General features: G+C 46.5%; 1 protein-coding gene across 2 annotated transcripts in view; it reads right to left on the reverse strand.

Moving 5' to 3' along the window:
• MTMR14 (myotubularin related protein 14) overlaps positions 1 to 19,314 on the reverse strand; it is a 200,769-nt gene extending 181,455 nt beyond the window's left edge. For both annotated transcript variants that reach the window (XM_078661856.1, XM_078661855.1), the window contains exons 1-2: positions 19,094 to 19,314; positions 11,342 to 11,490 (exon numbers count right to left, since the gene is read on the reverse strand). In XM_078661856.1, coding sequence (XP_078517982.1) covers positions 11,342 to 11,490; positions 19,094 to 19,180 — 236 coding nt within the window. In that variant the 5' untranslated portion in view covers positions 19,181 to 19,314. The remainder of the gene's footprint in view (positions 1 to 11,341; positions 11,491 to 19,093) is intronic.
• Positions 19,315 to 20,364: the final 1,050 nt, after the last annotated feature.

Here is a 20,364-nt window from a genome sequence, read left to right on the forward strand (position 1 = left end):
GCTTCCACTCCATGCTGAATACTGCATGCTGAATACTGCATGCCTCGCAAAGCGAGCAGCGCATGCGGGGGGGGAGGGCCACGGCCGTTATGACGAGCACAGTTTGTCATGAGCACAGCTCCACTGAGACTCAATGCAAGCATGGAAGGGGTTAAACAAATATTGCTAAGACCAAGATGTTGCCTTTCAGATGAAAGAAGTGGTACGGTCCTTTCAGCTGAGGTTGGGTGGACTGCTCCTCCTGATTATAATGAAAGCATGCCTACCTAGGTATGTTTTTCCCCCCACCCCAATCTCTAGAAAACATGCCACATTTATTTCACATAGGTACCAAGTCATCTGCTCACATAGATGTGTTAAAATATGTTACAGTTCTTCCAGTAGGCAACACTTTAAAGTACTCTAGTATCTATCGAGCAAAGATGCCTTCTATTTTGCGTTATGCCCTCGAGTAGATTTCCTTTATGTAAATGGTCCGTTCTAAATCCAAACAAAAGAAAATTCCTTTGGGCGATAAATAATTTAAGTCATGCAATTCCTTTTCAAGCTTTACATCTAGAACTTGTTCTGACTGGGTTCTATTCAAGATCTCTAGCAAATGTAATTAGAGGTTAGCAATTGTGTAGTTGGTTGACAAGAGTAAGAGCCTCAGCCAGGCAGCAACCACAATACTTGGCAGGCAAACCCTAAATTAACCTGTGCTCACCCCCTGGTAGCTTGGCACAAAGCAGTCAGGCTTAACAGCACATCAAACAGTAAAACAGTGAAAACACCACACAAAAATACTCCACAGCATGTTAGAGCAACAGAGCTTAATTTAAGAAATAAAACAAGACCAAAATGACAGAAATCCAATAAGAGGAACTTGAGATATGAGTTTTTAAAGAATAAACTGCAAAATAGCACTTAGAAACAATAATCGCGTACTTGGGAATCTGGTCGCGCTGGACTGGGACAGAGTCGAGCATTCAGGCAGACTGCGATTTAGCACGGGCCGGATTACAGGGACCCAGTGAGGCTGGCGGAACAAAATTACCTTAATCCTTGTTGCGTTGACAAAGATGCGGGATGCAGCCAACTGATGAATCAGTGTCCCCACACAGTAGGGGTGATGCGAAAATGTAATCCATCCAATAGCAGTAATGAGTGTTCCAAAGGCGTTCAGCTGTTCGGAGATGCGATGGTTCTGAAAGAGGTGCCAGGTTTCTCCAAGTAAATGAGGGGATGCGGTGATCTTCTCCACTCAGTAGCAGCAATGAGTTGGTTCCGAAGCAGCAGTCCCAACGTTAATAGCTGGTTCCGAGGGCCATGCCCTGGTACGGTACACGCAATAGCGGAGCTGCGTCCATTTTCTGCTTGCAGCAGAGGATGCATCAGTTCCGCTGGAGCAGACACCTTAGGTGCACTTCCAAAGGTCCAGGACTGGGGTGGCACCACCAGGCAGGGCAGACTCTCAGGCTGCAGAGTCCATGTGTAGGAACCGGATGGTTGAAGTCTTTTAAATCACTGAGACTTCATATCAGAAGGCAAGCCAGCAAGCTGTTGGAGTCACTTTGGGTTCAAGTGGCGCAGATCCAGTCCTTCACAACCAGGCAGGGGACCGGCAGGCAACTGGGCAGCATAGCAAGGCAGGAGTTCAGCAGAGCAACAGTCTTCACAGGTCCAGAAGTGTACTCAAGTGGTGGTGCCAGAGGGCCAGTACTTATACCCAGTTGGGCCTTTGAAACTGGGGAGACTTCCAATACGAATTTTTGAAGTGCTCAGAGGTCATCCCTTCCTGCCTTGGTGGGAGGGGTGAGGTAATGAAGCCCTTTGTATGGGGTGAGAACACAGCATATTCAGGTGTAAGTGTGAGGCTGTGCCCAACACCTCCTTCCCATCCTCTCAGGATGGCCCATTAAATTACACCTAAGCTCCCATTGTGTGTCGCTGTCTAGGGGGCGGATACACAAAGCCAAGCAGTCACCCTCCCCAGATGTGTATCAGAGACAGGCAGCAAGCACCAAATGGCTAAAGTAAGAAAATGACAACTTTCCAACTACACCAAATTTGGGATTTGAAATTGAATCCAGAGACACCAAACTTAAAATATTTATCTTAACAATTGGGAATTATCCTTATAAAATGTAATCCCGAGGGAGAGGTAGAGACGTTGTAGTAGTGAAATACAAATTTGAGAATTTTTTGCTACCAAGACATTTAGAACGTAGTGAATGTCCTAACTTTTGAATACAATGCACCCTGCCCTCTGGGATGTCCAGGGCCTACCTTAGGGTTGACTTGTATGTATACAAAAAAAATGAATGTTTAGGCCGGGCAAGAGGTTCATCTTCACAGGTCGAAGTGGCAGTGTAAATTGCATATACAGGTTCTGCAATGGCAGGCCTGGGCCATGGTTAGAGGGCTACTTAAGTGGGTGGCACAAGTCGTGCTGCAGGCCCACTGGTGGCATTTAATTTACAGGCTCATGTGGTGCAATTTATTAGGGACCTGTAAGTAAATCAAATATGCCAATGGGGATGAACCAATATTATCACGTTTAGGGGAAAGAGCACTAGCAATTTAGCACTAGTTAGCAGTAATAATGTGCACAGAGTTCTAATGCCAGCAAAAAAGAGATCAGAAAAGTGGAGGAGTTAGGTAAAACATTGAGAAAGAGGGTTGGTAGAGATCACCCCAAGGCGGTCATGTGTAACAGATGGCCTTATAAGTTATTGCATGCAACTGACAAGCCTATTTAAAGCAGGACCCCTTACAGAAACACTAAAAAAAATTACCTTTTAATAATAATAATAATAATAATAATATTAATATTGCCTCTGCTCAATTACAGTGTACAATTGTACACTAATCAAAACAGTGAAACCTACACAACTCGACTTTCTAAAATAATGTTCTAGTGGGAATACGTTTTATCAGTGATATAACCCATTTTTAGACCATAAAAATGTATAAAGTCTTGTTCAGATAGTATAGTTTTAAGCCGAGTCAAGGATAATTAATGTTTCCTTTGGAACATATAGTGTTAAACGATTTATACTTCTGTTAAAACTGGGAATTTTACTTCTAAATAACTTTTCAAAACATGATCCAACAAATGAAACCAGAATTGTGACCTTTGCAATGGTGGGACTCAAAATATTAACATGCATTTTTCGCTTGTTCGAATGTGATGGTGGTGGACGCCAGAAATAGAATAAAACTGCTATATTTTAGATATAAAATATCCAAAAATCAATGGATTAATTGTTTTGGCCACCTCCTAATGAACTAGTTTGTTACAATCTTTATACATTTTTAGAATTACTTTTACTAAGAGCCTGCATTGAGAGTGTTGCCCTTTAATATCTTCTTTTAACTGAAATGACTTATTGTAAATATTGCTGATCTCAGAAGAGATCAAAATCAATAAAACTCACATTCTGCCCCAAAACTCAAGGCTGCTTACAATAGTTAGTAAGTTCTACGTACAATCTTTGTCCTGTTAGAAACTTTAAGCAAAACCAAAAACCTTGTATGGAACATACTGGACAAAAGTTGTCAACTGTCATCTGCACAGAGTTACCCTTCATTACAAATATTTCTAATGTATTCAATACCTCTACACACCTATGACGCGTTAGAGGCACATGCGTTTTGTAAACACTTACACCCAGTAGCTGAACACAGGGTATAGAAAATTAGGTAGGAAAGTAATATTGTATCTACCCACCACTATGTGAACGAAGAAATAATCTAACACCCACTGACTGATGTCATGAGTGCGGTAATATGAGAGGTCATAAGCGGTGTCCTAAATCATGTCACATAACATGTAATGAGTGATGTAATATGTGAGGTCATAAGCAGTGCATGGAAGGGGTGCAAGTAAATTGGTGGGGGTGGGGGGTTTAGTTCAAAAATCTAAAGTAGTTAGGGACATAGTCACCTAACTAACGTCACTTTAACCTTTAGTTTTTCAATGAATTTCTATGTTTTTATTTTTTAATAAACAAAAAAAATTGTGAGCACACCTAACTATAACCAAATTCCAAATGTATTTATTGTGTGATTAATTAAAACCATTGCAATACCTATGCACCCTACAACATGTATAATAAATTTTAAGGACTAAATACAGAAATGTATTTTATTTTAATCTTTTTATTAACATTTTGCTTAAGGGACCACAGACAATCAGGATTACAATAATATGCCCCCAGTTGCCAATACATTCTGACCACATTCGACTCCCAGTTGGACAGAAGGACATTAACCAAACATTCTTTTCAATAGGTATAGCCCATATCAATGTGCACATATAGCCGGTAAAACCTTCCCGCAGTAGAGACGGAGCTACTCTGTCTAAATACAGATATTAAAACTAGACACATCTGGCATTATCGTTGTGGGCAAAAAGATTTGAAAAGAAGGGACAAATACAAATTATTAAAATCTAAATGAGATCAGAAGTATGTTCTATATGTCCCAATGAGCATGGTTGTAGCAAGAGCATAGTTATTGAAGAATGTAAAAGTGACTAGGAGGTTCCCAATGCCAACTATTTGAGTTAGGAATCACCCTAGTAGGAAGCCTCATTATAGTAGCTACAGATTTGAACAGCCAATTTTACATTTTAAAAGAGTGGCACTTAACAGCAGATATCATACAATAAAGAAAAATACCCAAAAAGTAAATTGCAATTGTGCATAAGTGCCCTACTGTTACTTCTCTTTACCATGGTTTCCAAGCTGCAATGTATAAAGCAGTTGGCTAGCTATTTAAGGGCCTGTGTTTTAAACAGATAACGTGCTAATGCCCCAAATATCCAACAGATTCTGCTCTCATGGATTACACCCACGATGCAGTGTTCATAACGGAGGACTAGTTCTTAAAGTGCCTGCGGATACACAGATACTGATGTGCCAAGTATCCATCTGGGGTCACTCGTCCAAGTTGCTCCCCAACTATGCTACACGCGGCAACTGACTAACTAATCAAGTACCTTTGCTGGATTTACTCCTGTTATTAGTCATTTTTGTGGCCAATTAGCTGGCTCAAAAGTGTTCATACCTATAGAGGTGAAGTGCTGGCATGACTGCCCATGTCCACTCTTCCAGACTGTTCCTTAACTACAAAGATCTTGATGACTAGGACGCTATTTAATTGCCTGTGCCTACCCAGTCAGGCCTTGTAAAATATACTTGCCCACTCGCTATGGCGAGTTGGATTTTATCTGGCGAGCTGACACAGAAGCGGTGTTCTGTTCAGTAGGGAGGTGAAGGAGCAATGAAGAGACCTTTAAATCTTGGTTTTTATCTGGTCACATTTGACGTGTGTTCGGAGACAGAGGTCAGTAGCCCGTTTACAATTACTGTTCCTTCTCCTTCTTTGACTGCAGACTTCCAGGATTTTGCAAAGTGAACTGTTTGACCTCTTGTACAAAGTGTGAAATGAAAGGCTGCATAGTATCAGGTTTTTCCTAACACATATAAATATCTAATAATTCAACTGAACAAACTTCAACATATTTAAATAGTTGTGATGAAAAAAGTTAATAGGATGAAAAACAAAATCAGAACACTTTACTTGGTGATGTGGCAATGATGGATAGGCTTCTGAAACCCAATTTTAACAGGTAATTGTTAATACACACTTTTTTTTTTTTTTTTTTTTAAAGAGTTTTATATAGCGCGAAATAGACCCGAAAATATCAGGTATGCGAGCGCTCTACATGAGCACCAGTTTAGTTACAGATTAACACATTCATTTTTGTTAGGCACAGGGAGATGAAGTGATTTGCACAGGATGTTGAGAGTTGTTGCCAAGACTAGAACACGGTTCTCCAGCTTTGAGTTTGACCGCTTTACATACTCTTCCCTTTATAGAATTTATCAGTAAAGCTGCATTGTAGTGGGAAGGGTTTTGGTCGTTTCTTGGCAATGTACTGCAACTAACAGTGCACTACCACATCATGCTTCCGGAATATATTTATTAAAAGTGAGTATTTAAACATGAACTGAGAAACCCTCCTGCCCCTGCACTGATGGCAATGCTATTAGTAAACTGAGAGGCAAGTCAGGGATCATGTGTACCCTATACGAGGGCTAGATTCTTAATACACATGGAGCCGACGTTCAGTCTATTTAAACAAACAAAAGAGTTTTGTGTTTTACAGTAGAAATGCTGAACTCACAAATTTTAAGGTGCACTCTTATGTGAGAATGGAGGAAAAAGGAACCGCTATAAAATAAATATTTACCAATGATCACACAATTTGAGACCAGTTTACGGGTCAAGTACGTTAGTTAGGTCGACGAGATTATTCAAGTTACTCAACCTGCAGGTATAGTAACATTTTTATCATTTTTCAACACCCAATACGGCCTGTTCCCCTAATTTGCACCGGAAACCGTACCTCCCAATCTTTCCTTTGATGGCTAACTGGAGGTTGCAATATTTGTGCGAAAAAAGTAAAGGTCTTACGGAGCTAGCAATATAGGGAACTGTGGAGTCCGGCCTGAAAGCACAACCTTTCCGTGCTCAGACCATGACGTGCTCTTTTGTCGGACCCAAGCAAAGCGGTAGTGTTGGGCATGAGAGCTCATACTGACCAATGTGAGCTCTGCTGCCCAATACAAGCCAAGCCCAAGTCTTCACTTCACATATAAAGCGCAGCGTGCAACGTGCCCAAACGTAGCTAAAGGTCTCACAGGATACACTGCACCCACTTCATGCAGGTATTTCCATGGCAGCTTCATCTAGTTCCTTAGTCAGCATCTTTTTTTCTACCCTCTGGAGAAATTTTCTATAAAGTTACTTAAAAAAAAAAATAACTAAATAAAAAACCTAAAGGTTAATGTAAAGTAATATTTTATTACAATACGTAAAGCCAACCCCCACAGCACACAGACTTTGGTCGTGCGCGGTGGGCGGGTGGGGGTATCAGTCACAGGGCCTGGCCTGTATCCAAGTCCTGCAGCAAACAACGCCCCATACACGAAGTCAACCCCATGTTCCGCACAGCCTCTGGTTGCACAGCGTGGGGTTGGCCGCAGGGCCAGGCCACCTTCAACTCCCCACAGGCAGCCGCCTGGAGGCAATCAACCCCATGTCATGCATGGCATGGAGTTAGCTACAGGCCCCCGTTTCCAACTCCTCGCAGGTAGCCAACCCCGTGCCATGGGCCTTTGGTTGTGCACAGCATTGTGTTGCCAGAGGGTTTGGCCTTCCACCAGACCTGGCAGCCAAACCTCCAGCAAGCTACTTATCCCATAGAGTCTTTGGTATGTGCAGCGTAGTGTTGCCCTTGTCGCCGCGCAAAACCCAACCCCCGGGGGCAAAACATTAAGGGAGGGGGCATGCAGCCCCCTTCCGGACCTTTAATTTACTGGGGAGCCCGTACCAGGGACCAGTTTCAACAAAAGAGGGGAATGCATTGAATTAACATCAGCACTCACAGTCGTACAGCAGGTCAGGCGACAGTTGCTCGTGAAAGATGCTGCTAGTAGTACTGGAAACAGGAAGGGCCACATCTAGGGAAGCCTTGTAAGGATGGAGCAACAGGTGCCAAGACTGGAGAAGCATTCTGAAAAGTCCACAAGACTCTCAGACAAACACGAAGTCTGGCAACAAATTACTACTCAGTTACAAAAGGGGGAGATTGTGACCTTAGAAGCAAGTAGAGCTTAAAGGGAAGAGAGTAAACACAGCCCTACAGATTTCAGTATATGAAGTGAATCAAACATTGAAGTCAAGGGAGTATATGGAACCAACAAAATGTAGCATTCCTGACGAGATCCATCAGTCAGCTCCCCTGCTTATCTAGCGCTGTAACCCTCTGGCAACCTCTACAGGGTCACAACCTTGCATTAGAGAAACAAGAAGAGAGTCTCCCCATTAAAGGTAGCAAAACAAACCATGAACCACATTCCTTCTTGCAGGACAATTCCATAAACAAGAAGCAACATGGGGCTATAGCCATTCACTTGTAACCAATACCCACATTGTAATATCTAAGGTGCCTGAACCAAGTATAGGGAGCCATCCGACACCCGCTGGGGAGAAGCAAAAGTGGTCATACCACTGTTTAGACACAGAACCTGCAGTATTTAAGGATGGTAAACATGGAAGCCAGGGGAAACCAGTCTGAATTTGTGGTAGTACAATACTCAGCCAGTAAACTTCCAGACTTTAAAGGTGAAGCCAGATCTAAACAAGTGTTCCACAAATATGAAACTTTGAGTGGAGGAAACGGAAGTAACAGTAAGGAAGGTTCCCTCTTGCCCATAATGTATATTTTACATAAAATGAATCAACTTTCCTCCCTTAAGACAGATCGCATTGCTAGAACAAGTGCTCCAAGTCATAGTTCCCCTTTTAGAACATGTGCCTGATGAATGCTTAGTGTTGTAGTGGACTGTGCAATACGAATGCAGGTTGTTGCACATTCTTCCAATCTCCATACCCTGATATATTTTCTATTCATTACCAATTTGGGATATTTTTCTTCATCTTCCTTTTTTCGGAATTTCAGTTTGCCCCGCCTTTCTGTGTTAGTCACCTCTGAAGTTCTTTCCCAGCTGACACCCAATACTTTCTAACCATCTAAATAAACAGAACTGGCAACACATTTAACAACTTTCTAAACTCGCAGCTATCCTGGAGTACACTCCTAACCAACATATCAACGCCTGGGGGCACTAAGTTGGGGGCTCTAGGTGAAGCTAGGACCTGAAAGTTGAGCAAGGGTTGAAGGGTTTAAGGCCAGTGCTATCATGGTGCACAGTGGTTCCTGCAGACGGTAAAAAAAGCCAGTGCTACTGTAGTCACAGAAGTGGACAGGCTCTCGCCTACAAGCTGGAAAGAGGGCGACAGACAATTCTGAAAGAACGGAGAGAGTGAAAAGAACCATTCCACTGGTTCTTGGACCCTTGCAAAGTACACGTTGTCTCACTACTACTCTATACTTCTCCAGCCCAGTTGGTGAGAAATTAAGCTGTATATTTTCCATAGCAAGAGAGAAGTAAGTCCGAAGGTTCAGTACTGGATGGACACCTGGTTTGCAAGGCTGGAAGCCCAGCAGCACTTACTGTGCCCTCCTGCTTTCCAGGCTACAGCGACACAATGTCTCATCTCATCACAGCACTGAGAAGGTAAAGTACTCCTTCTGCAGCTTTCAGATGTGTTGGTCTGCAGAGCAAGCCAGCAGAAGAGCAGAACACACTCCTCTCCAGTCAAGGCATAAACAGGAAACCAGATACGCACGGGTATATATATATATATATACACACACATAGCTCTTCAATTGTTAATGCCAACATGGAAAGCCAGACGCAGAATGTTGAATGCTCAAAAAATTTACAGTGTGCAACTCGTGGAGCTCCTAACCTGTAGGAGAGGTTTCCAAACCAGAGTGTCCCGACAGGAGCTCTTGAAAATTTGAAGCTTAGAAGCGCGTGCAGAATATGGCCTCGAGATGCCACAGACTGTCTACACTGGTGGGTGACTGGGTCACATGCTCTGCAGATGGGAGCCTGATATGGAAAGGAGCAATATCTAGGTCTGGACAGATATCGGTCATTGCATACGCTACGGTGAAGTGACAGTTCAGTGGGGACTTCAGATCCTTATGCAGGGTTCAACTGGAAAGTGAGCACTGAAATTCACTTTCTTCCCAGAGTGAGAGTAGAAACTTCAAGAGCTCCAGCAGAGGAGGCAACAAATGAAGGTGACTGGATGGGTCGAGGCTACCACCTCTGCATGCAAGTACACCCACATGCTGCTCAGGGGTCACCCAGTAACACCAAGATTGTCCAGTACCCGAAATTTATTTTCTGTTCATTGAAAACTTCAATATAAAAATGAGCGTATTAAAGATATTGGAATATCCACTTGCTAGGAGTATAAGAAATTCAAATTCTGTTAAATTATTGGTTGCGTGTATCGAGAGAGAGAGAGAGAGAGAGAGAGAGAGAGAGAGAGAGAGAGAGAGAGAGAGAGAGAGAGAGAGAGAGAGAGAACTAGAAAACTAGTCCGAGTCTCCGTAGTTTATATGTGTTATCAAAAGAGACTAGCTTAAATATGACCAATATTGTTAGGACTCTGATTAGATTTGTCATGGGCACCTCGTTGGTGAGTTCATGAAGCCCTCACCCACCAACCTAGTTGGTGGCATGCTTCATCATCGGGCCCACCCAGTGACACCTAATGTGTCCCGGGTGTGCTGCGACGCCGGATTACAGCGGAGCTGGTATTTTACCGAGAGTGCAGTGTGAGGTGTAAAATGAAGTGCGAGTTAAAACGGCTTGGCAAGGGTCAATTATTGGTTGCCATTGCCTGCTCAAAAGCCCAGTTTCTAAGTTGAAAGCAAGCCTTAAAACTGGTCTTCAACTCGTGAACTTTGGCTACAGCTGAACTAGCTTAAAGTTACTGCCAAAATATAAAAGGTTCCCTTAAATGATCTTTCAGTCACTCCAGGAACTACCACATAAAATCATGGAGACAACTGCTTGGCCAACACCCCTAAGGAATATGAAACATCTTTCAAAATATTCAACAAAGAAAAAAAGATAGCCTTGAAATAGCCATTTAGAAAGATGCTGGTCTTGTGGATTTCTGATAGGCGGCTTTACGTGACAGCCAGATCCATAACAGATCCTATTTCGACCACATGTAATAAAGCTGTTCACACAAAAAGAAAAAAAGTATTTTTTAAATTAAATGGTAATGGCCAGTGCTCATCACAACACCACAAGATCCACACCTCACACATCAGGAAAATACATCACTGCAGCTATAAGAGTTAAACAGAATTTACTGCAATTTGAAAGAGCACCAATAATATAATGAGTTGGAGAAAGAAATTAGAGGACTTTGAGAGAGCTCATTTAATTGTAAAACAAATCAGAAAACCACCATCTCCACTTTCTAAAATCTGTGGAAGCAGCACCCCCCACAGCGAGGCACAGACTTCCTCATTTCTGTCAAAGCGTGAGTATTCTTCAACGGAAAGGAGAAGCTACTGTTTCCCCTGTTCAATGCTTTGCTGCTAGTCATTTACTGCAAGTGGGCGTCATCAAGTGGCAAATACTCAAAATAAACTGTAACAGTGTTTGATTTCCTTTCAAGAGAAATATTCAATCTAAATGGTGCTCTCAGCTTAGTACAGCGCTGTACTCAGGAGGGATCTGCTCTTCCTTCCACTGCAGAATTGTGGTTACCAAGTTAATGGTTCCTAATTGTTTGTGGTTAGACTGCTAGAAGCACAAAAGCTGTGCAATGAAAGCCCTTCCAAGAGCCACATGCTGTCTGGAAGCAAGGCGCCAAACATTTAGATGGATTGAATAACGCTTGTACTTACGGGTCTTTGTGGTGAAGAGAGCTTTCATACTCCAAGAAGACTATCAGCCGAGGGTAGTGACCACACAGCTCGCCGTTTTCATTGAGGATCAAGCTGTAGCAGTAATCTCGACTAAACAAGTCCAGGCATCGCTTCTCAATGCTATCCACCTGAAAAGAGAGACGCAGTGGGGCTTGGTACTGTATACACCAAAGAGAAGCATTTAAAAAGGAGCAATTCAGTTACTCAAAGGGATCCATTCATGCTCTCACTTAACACCTTCGAGTCTGAGCTTGTCATGAGCCACGGTGCTCGTGTGCTCGTGACGAGCTGAGCTCGTCATGACCGTTGGAACGCTCGCGCGCTGGGCAAATTCCCCTGCTGTGCGAGCGTTCTAAATAAACGGGTGTGGTCGTGACGAGTTCAGCTCGTCATGAGCACATGACCACCGTGGCTCATGACGAGCTGAGCTCGTCATGAGCAGAGGGGCGATGTGCGCGCCCCCCCAACCGCCAGCACAGCAGGGGAATTTGCCCCGCTGTGAAGGGGTATAAAGTAAAATTAAAATAATCCACTAAGTCAACTACAATTTGTAACCACTTGAAGCTAATTCTACGGAGGAAATAAGAGCTTTTTGTGCAACCAAAATGGCCTATGGAAGTAACTGCTGGCTCTCTTAGGAGAAAATAAAAACAGTTATTGTAGAGGAGAAATGCGAATGAAAGAGATAAAACAAAAGGAAAACTGGTATTGATTATAATATTTTTGTCTGATTGAAGGCCAAGGCAGTCCTACTGAATTTCACACTGAATATGCTTTTTAATGAGGCTAACCTTCTGGCCCCTTCCCTTAAAATACGCACGCAAATAAAAGTAAAAGGACAAATGCTTCAACTTAGTGGGTTTTTTAGAACCATCTAGCAGGCTTTCAGCCAAACACTACACCTTGGTTTTTCAATACTCACCAGCAGTTGCTTTGTGCCGCGCTAAGACTTTAAAGTGTGCATTAAAGATGTATTATATCACTGTCCAAAAGTACTGGCTCATTAGCAGACTGTAGTAAAGTGACCACGTGACTGCCTAGCTTTGGTGGTAATACCGATGTATATGTATTTTGTACAAACATAGGTGCTAAATTGTAGCACATTTTAAGGCCTTGGTTCGTGAATGTTTATCTTGATCCAAGTGTCACCGATACAGGGCTTGGATGGCATACAATAAATTCCTTGGTTCCCATCAAGCCATTAACTTGATTCAAATACAGCTTCACAGAAAATGACATGAATACAATAATGCTTTCTTAGAGTGGTTAGAGTTATGGATCAACCACGATATATGGGCAAAATGTTATAAGTGATTATTTGAGCAACCAACATAAACAGGATTTCTTGTAGGACAGAAGTGCTTCAATTGTAGGTATATTTTCCCATGTGGGTTTTGGCTCCCTAGTTTACCCAAACAAATAAGTGTACCTTCTAATTTTTTCAAAGAAGGAAGAGATTAATAAAATTGTCCATATGTCAAGCACATCACGCTCTTCAACAGGTGTTAAAACTCGCATATTTTGAGAGCGCGGCAAAGAACTTCTATACCAATGGCAGCCTACAGGTGTGGTGACGGCTGTGGGTCAGTTAGAAAAACAGGATGAGAATCAAAGCTCCAGCCAGCTCTCGTGCCATCTGGCATCTCTCGCTACAACAGGGCAATCACTTGCTCCTTGTTAACAACAGACAGATCGGAGGCAGAGACTGCACAACTTCTCCCGCATTCATGAGCAGAGACCTACTTAAACCACACAGCTCCTAAAGCGGATCACAATACTGGAATTATACATTATTTACCATGATCACCACTTCTCTAATGACTTACTCTCATCAATCGACCACATCCTGTCGACTCTGCAACTTCTTTCTCCTAAGAAGGGCAACAATCCTCAATTAACAGGATGGTTCCTCATGCACCTTGAAAGTAAGCCCCCTACGCACCCTTGCCAGCCTGGTGATGCATGGATCTTCCATTCTGCTCCGATATATCCAAGGACCCCCAGATCAAAACACAAGGCAATGAATGAAGAGCCGGGGAGTGCTTATCTATCAAGGAGAATAGTTGGCACAGGTGGATGGGAAGGATGTGGAAAGAAAAAAAGAGAAGGTGAAGGAGGGACACATATGTAACCATGAAATGGCCTCATGGGACAGGACCTGTGCAGGTATGTTTATATCTCTGTGCGCCTGTCTGTTTGGAGGGGAGAGAGCAGAGAAGGTAGGCTATGCACACCTCAAAGCCAGGCTCTCCTACTATATTGCCACTAGCCTGCTTGCGACACTAACGCCCTACAAATATGCGCCCTGATTTTTACTCCAGAAATCCTGGAAAGTGGTCAGGGTTCTGCCTCTTACCAGGCCTCGTGGTCAGGGTAGCATGCACAAAACCATCACTGTCCAGTGACCTACACCTTTTTTTTGCAGTCAGGGGGTGAGGCATAGGGAGGGTAAGATCACTCCCATCACAAGTTATGTTACTAGTTTCCTTACTCTTGAAGCCTCCCGAAGAGATTTAAGCCTTAGGACTGCATAAAAAACTTTAAAATCAACTGACATGCAGACAGACACTTTTGAATGACCAAAGGAACAGGCACATTTGGCATCAGTAAACTTTCTCAAACCAGAAATATCAAAACCTCAGCAACAAATATGTAATACACTATAGGTAAACACCACGTTAGCATAGCAGCTTGAAATCTACAGAGGAGCGTCTGAGTCATGCAATTTATCCAATGATTTTGCAAACTGAACAGCACTGCGGACTCCGTAATTCGCTTCCTCGCACCATCCACACACTCATTTGTGTCATGATACTAGACACAGGTGACAATATGTTCCCATTAAAATACTGTGCAGGCGGCAGACCTTGGTTGTTGATCATTAACGTTCCAGATCATCTTTTTATTCGTCAACATTCTACACAACCAATTCCTCCAGTAATTTATTTTGACGTTCTAATTTAAGATGGTCAATTTTGTAGCAATATTTTACAGCTATTTATGGAGAAAGCATTTTACCAAACTCAGCAAGGAACTCCTGAAATCACTATCTGTTCTTCCTATTATAAAACTTTAAAATCGGGCACTGTATTGCTGTAGAGTATTTATAAGATAATAAATACTGCAATGTATGCCCATGTTGTCTCCCCCCACAACAGGTAAATCACTCACAGAAAGTTGCACTGGATGTCCAGAACGCACGTGCTCCCACATTATCCAGTGAATCCGAACACTAAAAGTGCTGCTGTGGGTTTAATGTACTGATCATATCCTAGTTTCTGCCAGATGTTCCTATGCATTGACATTGGTGTCATCGCCTAGCAGAAACATTTCTAAATGAACACCTGCAGCAGAGGGCATGGGTCGCGTGCTCACTGTGCCACTGAAACCAAGATGCACCAGACTGATGCAGCCCACTCACAGCATAACCGGTCCTGGGCTGCTTGTGCTCCGGTTCAGGGTGGACCCGTGCTGGTGGTTCGCCTGGACTGTTCCTATCGACACCGGATCAAATCAGACTGGCCGAGTCTAAACTAAGGTGGCTTAGTGTGCACAATAACAGTAGACTGAAAGGCGGATCCGAGTATTTACCAGAGGCTGAGATTACATTCATCACTTTTTGTATACTTCAATTAATGTAAACTCAGCTGGTTCGGGTACGCTTTAGGTGGTGCAAGTGACAGGTAACCAGGCATTAAAAAACGGTAAGAAACTTTAAAACATCAACGGATCCAAAGCGAGAAAAAAATGACAAAGTACCACACTGATTTGAAGACTGCTCTTTAACAAAAGGGGACCGGGTTCGGTGTGTTTGCGTTGTCTCCTGTGCAAGGAAGACAGTTTGCGATAAAGGACAATGATCCCTTTAATCCAATTAGCTATTGTGACAAACCTATTTAGACGCTGCAACAGTGAACTTAGGCTCTCAATTTAACTTGCCATTCTTCTGCCTCCAGACAGTAAACAAGCATCAGCGTCAAGGTACCGCCCTGTACGAACCACGACCATGACACAAGAAAGGCATAAAACCACTCGAGGGAAACCAAGGGAAACCGCTGTGGAATACCCACGACTACATAGCACGTTTATCACACCGCAAACATCCGAACAGCGTCTCTTCAAGTTGCTATTAACAACTTCGGAACATACCCGCCTTGAAACTGCCTGTCCTCTTGCTCTGATCCAGCCCTTCCACACTATCCGTCCGCCCCCGTCTGTTGCACATTAATTTTCTTCAAGTGTGTGGCCCTGTATAGAAATATAGCTAATCTGACATTGGGTTGCAAGCTTCATCAGAGAGGTGTCTCCCCAGTTGCAGAATAGTTCGGGGTGATAATTGGGAGCGGGGCACTCTCGAGGTGGAAATGTGGCGTTATAAAGGGACGCCCGGGTTGAGACCCGTATTTGTGCTTAAGGTGCTTCGACGAAGTAGTCAGTGTGGCAGATGGAGGTGTTCTCTACCCGACTTCCTGCGCAGGTCTACAGGGGCCCTCCACCTGCCCTTATGGCAGATATGGGGGGCGGGGTATTTAACTACCTCACACTCTACGCCCCAGCAAGTCCTTGCAAGGATTGCTTCCTCAAACACTAACCTTAAACCTGGACTGATCATTACTACGTAGACATGGCGTGTTCACACCACTCCTTAAAACCGTGCACAATGGGTGATACAGGGCTCGTGTCCCATGAACTGAAGGGCGGAACCAGATCAAACTATATCTCGGACTCTTGACACTACCATGTGCCATGCTTAACTGGTCAGACAAGATAGATCTTTATTGGCACAGGATGGCAAAGTGTATTATGGCGGATAATGCAGAATTCTGTTCCCGGCTTCCTACTTTCCCTTCACTAGACAAGGGGTAGTATGCTCAATGGCCAGCCCACAACACCCCACCCGTTCTCGCCCCTGTAATGATAGTTAGTGTAAAAGTACGTCGTTTCGTGCCCAGGATGGGAGGGGAGGTTTCACCATGGGGCCGTCCAATTGGCAATGCATCAGGCATGGCCATGACTGGACGGAAGTCTTTATCACCCCCAGGCTTAAAGTTTCCAAGAGCCCCTGCCCCCGATATAAATCTCTTGCAGTCTTTTGCCTATATAGCTGAAAGCACTGTGCACTTCGTGGTTCCGCTTTCCACCTTGTAAGCGTGGCACTGCCACAAGTCCCAGAATTTAAAATGCTGCTGGCTTAAGAACAGCACTGATCGGTGGCACCCCTCCCTGTCCATTTCAGCGCAGAAAAGGGTGTGCTGGTCTGTTTGTCCCCTTTCTAGACAAGTGCAACCTGTTCTAACCGGTGTCTTACCATGGCATGTGCCAGGGCAGTCTTGCTAGGTTAATGTCACCTTGCACCCATCCCAAAAGCCCCTATTGGACTAGTATTTGATGTGGGTGTGAGGGAGGGATGCTTTCTTATTCCGAAAGTGTGCCTGTTTGTGATTTGCTGAGCTCTTGCCTATGCCCCTCTAGGACTGGGTGTACCGTTTGGTGTATGGGTCAGGAAGGAGGCCCTGGTCCTCACCCCCTCTGACATGTGCCCCTTGTAATAAGGTGACCCCTCTACCCCCAGAGCCGGGCTCGGTGTATGTTGCTGTGCTCCTACCCAGGTCCAGTGCTGCAGGGGGTGTCTGGAGGGAGTGGATTGACCCCTCAACCCCTGGAGCGGTGTGTTATACTCCCTCTTACCCTGGGGCCCTGCCCCAGAGTAAGAGGAGGGGACTGGGATCTTATGTTGGTGTGGTCCTGTCCAACTCCACTAATGCAGGGGGGTGTCTGGAGGGTGTGGATTGCCCCCACCATCCCTGGGGCGGTGTGCTATGCTCCCTCTTACCCTGGTGCAGGGAGGGAGGGACTGGGATCTTATTGGGGTGCCCCCTCTACTGGCTTATGTTGGTGTGGTCCTGTCCAGCTCCAATAATGCAGGGGGGTGTCTGGAGGGTGTGGATTGCCCCCACCATCCCTGGGGCGGTGTGATATGCTCCCTCTTACCCTGGTGCAGGGAGGGAGGGACTGGGATCTTATTGGGGTGCCCCCTCTACTGGGTATGTTGGTGTGGTCCTGTCCAGCTCCAATAATGCAGGGGGGTGTCTGGAGGGTGTGGATTGCCCCCACCATCCCTGGGGCGGTGTGCTATGCTCCCTCTAACCCTGGTGCAGGGAGGGAGGGAGGGACTGGGATCTTATTGGGGTGCCCCCTCTACTGGGTATGTTGGTGTGGTCCTGTCCAGCTCCAATAATGCAGGGGGGTGTCTGGAGGGTGTGGATTGCCCCCACCATCCCTGGGGCGGTGTGCTATGCTCCCTCTTACCCTGGTGCAGGGAGGGACTGGGATCTTATTGGGGTGCCCCCTCTACTGGGTATGTTGGTGTGGTCCTGTCCAGCTCCAATAATGCAGGGGGGTGTCTGGAGGGTGTGGATTGCCCCCACCATCCCTGGGGCGGTGTGCTATGCTCCCTCTTACCCTGGTGCAGGGAGGGACTGGGATCTTATTGGGGTGCCCCCTCTACTGGGTATGTTGGTGTGGTCCTGTCCAGCTCCAATGATGCAGGGGGGTGTCTGGAGGGTGTGGATTGCCCCCACCATCCCTGGGGCGGTGTGCTATGCCCCCTCTACTGGGTATGTTGGTGTGGTCCTGTCCAGCTCCAATGATGCAGGGGGGTGTCTGGAGGGTGTGGATTGCCCCCACCATCCCTGGGGCGGTGTGCTATGCTCCCTCTTACCCTGTTGCAGGGAGGGAGGGAGGGACTGGGATCTTATTGGGGTGCCCCCTCTACTGGGTATGTTGGTGTGGTTCTGTCCAGCTCCAATAATGCAGGGGGTGTCTGGAGGGTGTGGATTGCCCCCACCATCCCTGGGGCGGTGTGCTATGCTCCCTCTTACCCTGGTGCAGGGAGGGAGGGACTAGGATCTTATTGGGGTGCCCCCTGTACTGGGTATGTTGGTGTGGTCCTGCCCAGCTCCACTAATGCAGGGGGGTGTCTGGAGGGTGTGGATTGCCCCCGCCATCCCTGGGGCGGTGTGCTATGCTCCCTCTTACCCTGGTGCAGGGAGGGAGGGACTGGGATCTTATTGGGGTGCCCCCTGTACTGGGTATGTTGGTGTGGTCCTGTCCAGCTCCACTAATGCAGGGGGGTGTCTGGAGGGTGTGGATTGCCCCCACCATCCCTGGGGCGGTGTGCTATGCTCCCTCTGACCCTGGGGCAGGGGGGAGGAGACTGGGATCTTATTGGGGTGCCCCCTGTACTGGGTATGTTGGTGTGGTCCTGCCCAGCTCCACTAATGCAGGGGGGTGTCTGGAGGGTGTGGATTGCCCCCACCATCCCTAGGGCGGTATGCTATGCTCCCTCTGACCCTGGGGCAGGGGGGAGGAGACTGGGATCTTATTGGGGTGCCCCCTGTACTGGGTATGTTGGTGTGGTCCTGCCCAGCTCCACTAATGCAGGGGGTGTCTGGAGGGTGTGGATTGCCCCCACCATCCCTAGGGCGGTATGCTATGCTCCCTCTGACCCTGGGGCAGGGGGGAGGAGACTGGGATCTTATTGGGGTGCCCCCTGTACTGGGTATGTTGGTGTGGTCCTGCCCAGCTCCACTAATGCAGGGGGTGTCTGGAGGGTGTGGATTGCCCCCGCCATCCCTAGGGCGGTATGCTATGCTCCCTCTGACCCTGGGGCAGGGGGGAGGAGACTGGGATCTTATTGGGGTGCCCCCCCCCCGCAGGCCAGGCCCCTACCTTGCTGCCCCCTTCCTTGGCCCGGTACTGGGCTCGGCTGAACTCCTCCAGCAGCTCTGCCAGCGCCCTGCCCTCGGGCCCGGCCATGGCCCCTCCTCACTGGCCCATGCTGCCCGCCCCGCCGCCGCTCTCACTCGGGTCCGGGGTTCACCGCCGCCGCCATCCAGCTGTCATTCCTTCCGCCGCGCACACTTATGACGTCCATCGAGGCCGGCGCGTCCTGTGACGTCAGAGGTGAAGCGCGGCCGCCACCTGCAGAGTGGCGGAAGGGCCGCGAGCCCCGAAGCTCGCGTTGTACGCAGAGAGAACACGGGCACCGTCGCCATCTTATGATTGGCGACGCTGCTGATTGGCGGGTTTAGCGCACATCCTGGGGCTAGGGCCAAGGAAGCAAGCCCTATCGCCCTCTTGTGATTGGCAGAAGCACAAGGTGGTTGGCAAGGGCTTCCAACGGATACGGCACCTGACTATTTATGTATTTATAGGGCTTCAGACGGATATGGCACCTGACTATTTATGTATTTATTTGATGCAGTGTTTTTTTATAGCGCGAGCTTTACCCTGTAGTGTCGTCTGCCTGACCCTGTATGCAGACAGGGCAGGCGGAACAGGATAGGGAGGGACCGGGAAACCGGAAGTAAGTTAGGGAATGTGAAAGAAGAATAAAGGTGGTCACAGCCCAGCTCCCGGCTCCGAGCATTCATTGGGGGGCCAGATCTCGACACTGGCGACGAGGGTGGGATCCGCCGACCCACCGCTTGCCCCCCCACTGTGACCGCAGCGTGTAGCTGCCAGCGCCAACATCGGAAAAATGGCGCGAAAAACGGCGCGATCGCAATAAAAAGGCACCATAGAAGAGCCAGCGACCAGGAGCAGCAGCAGGCAATGAGGGTGAGTCTGAGCAAGTGACTACCCCTGCCAAACAGCTGCTAGAAGTTAGAGCAGTCTGTGTGCACGTGAAGCCGTGTCCCCATCGGCGGCCATTTTTAAGTCAGGCGTTGGCCATAGGATTACATTGGCTCTTATACGGCGGCCATTTTGAGGTCAGGCAAGTGCCACAAACCTCACAAAAACGCGCAAACTCGCAGAGATAAGGCACCCCAAGGGCAAGTGAATCCAGAGAGGCACTCAAGAAGCCTGGTGAACCCGATACCTCGCGCCCAGAGGCCACAGGATCCACCCAGCAAGTCCCGCAACCACACCCAATGATGATGAGGGGGTCGTATTTACGCCAGCCAGAGCCCCTAGAACTCACGTCCAGAAACAGCATG

This window comes from Lissotriton helveticus, chromosome 9, assembly GCF_964261635.1.
Source record: "Lissotriton helveticus chromosome 9, aLisHel1.1, whole genome shotgun sequence".
In the NCBI taxonomy this organism is placed as follows: Eukaryota; Metazoa; Chordata; class Amphibia; order Caudata; family Salamandridae; genus Lissotriton; species Lissotriton helveticus.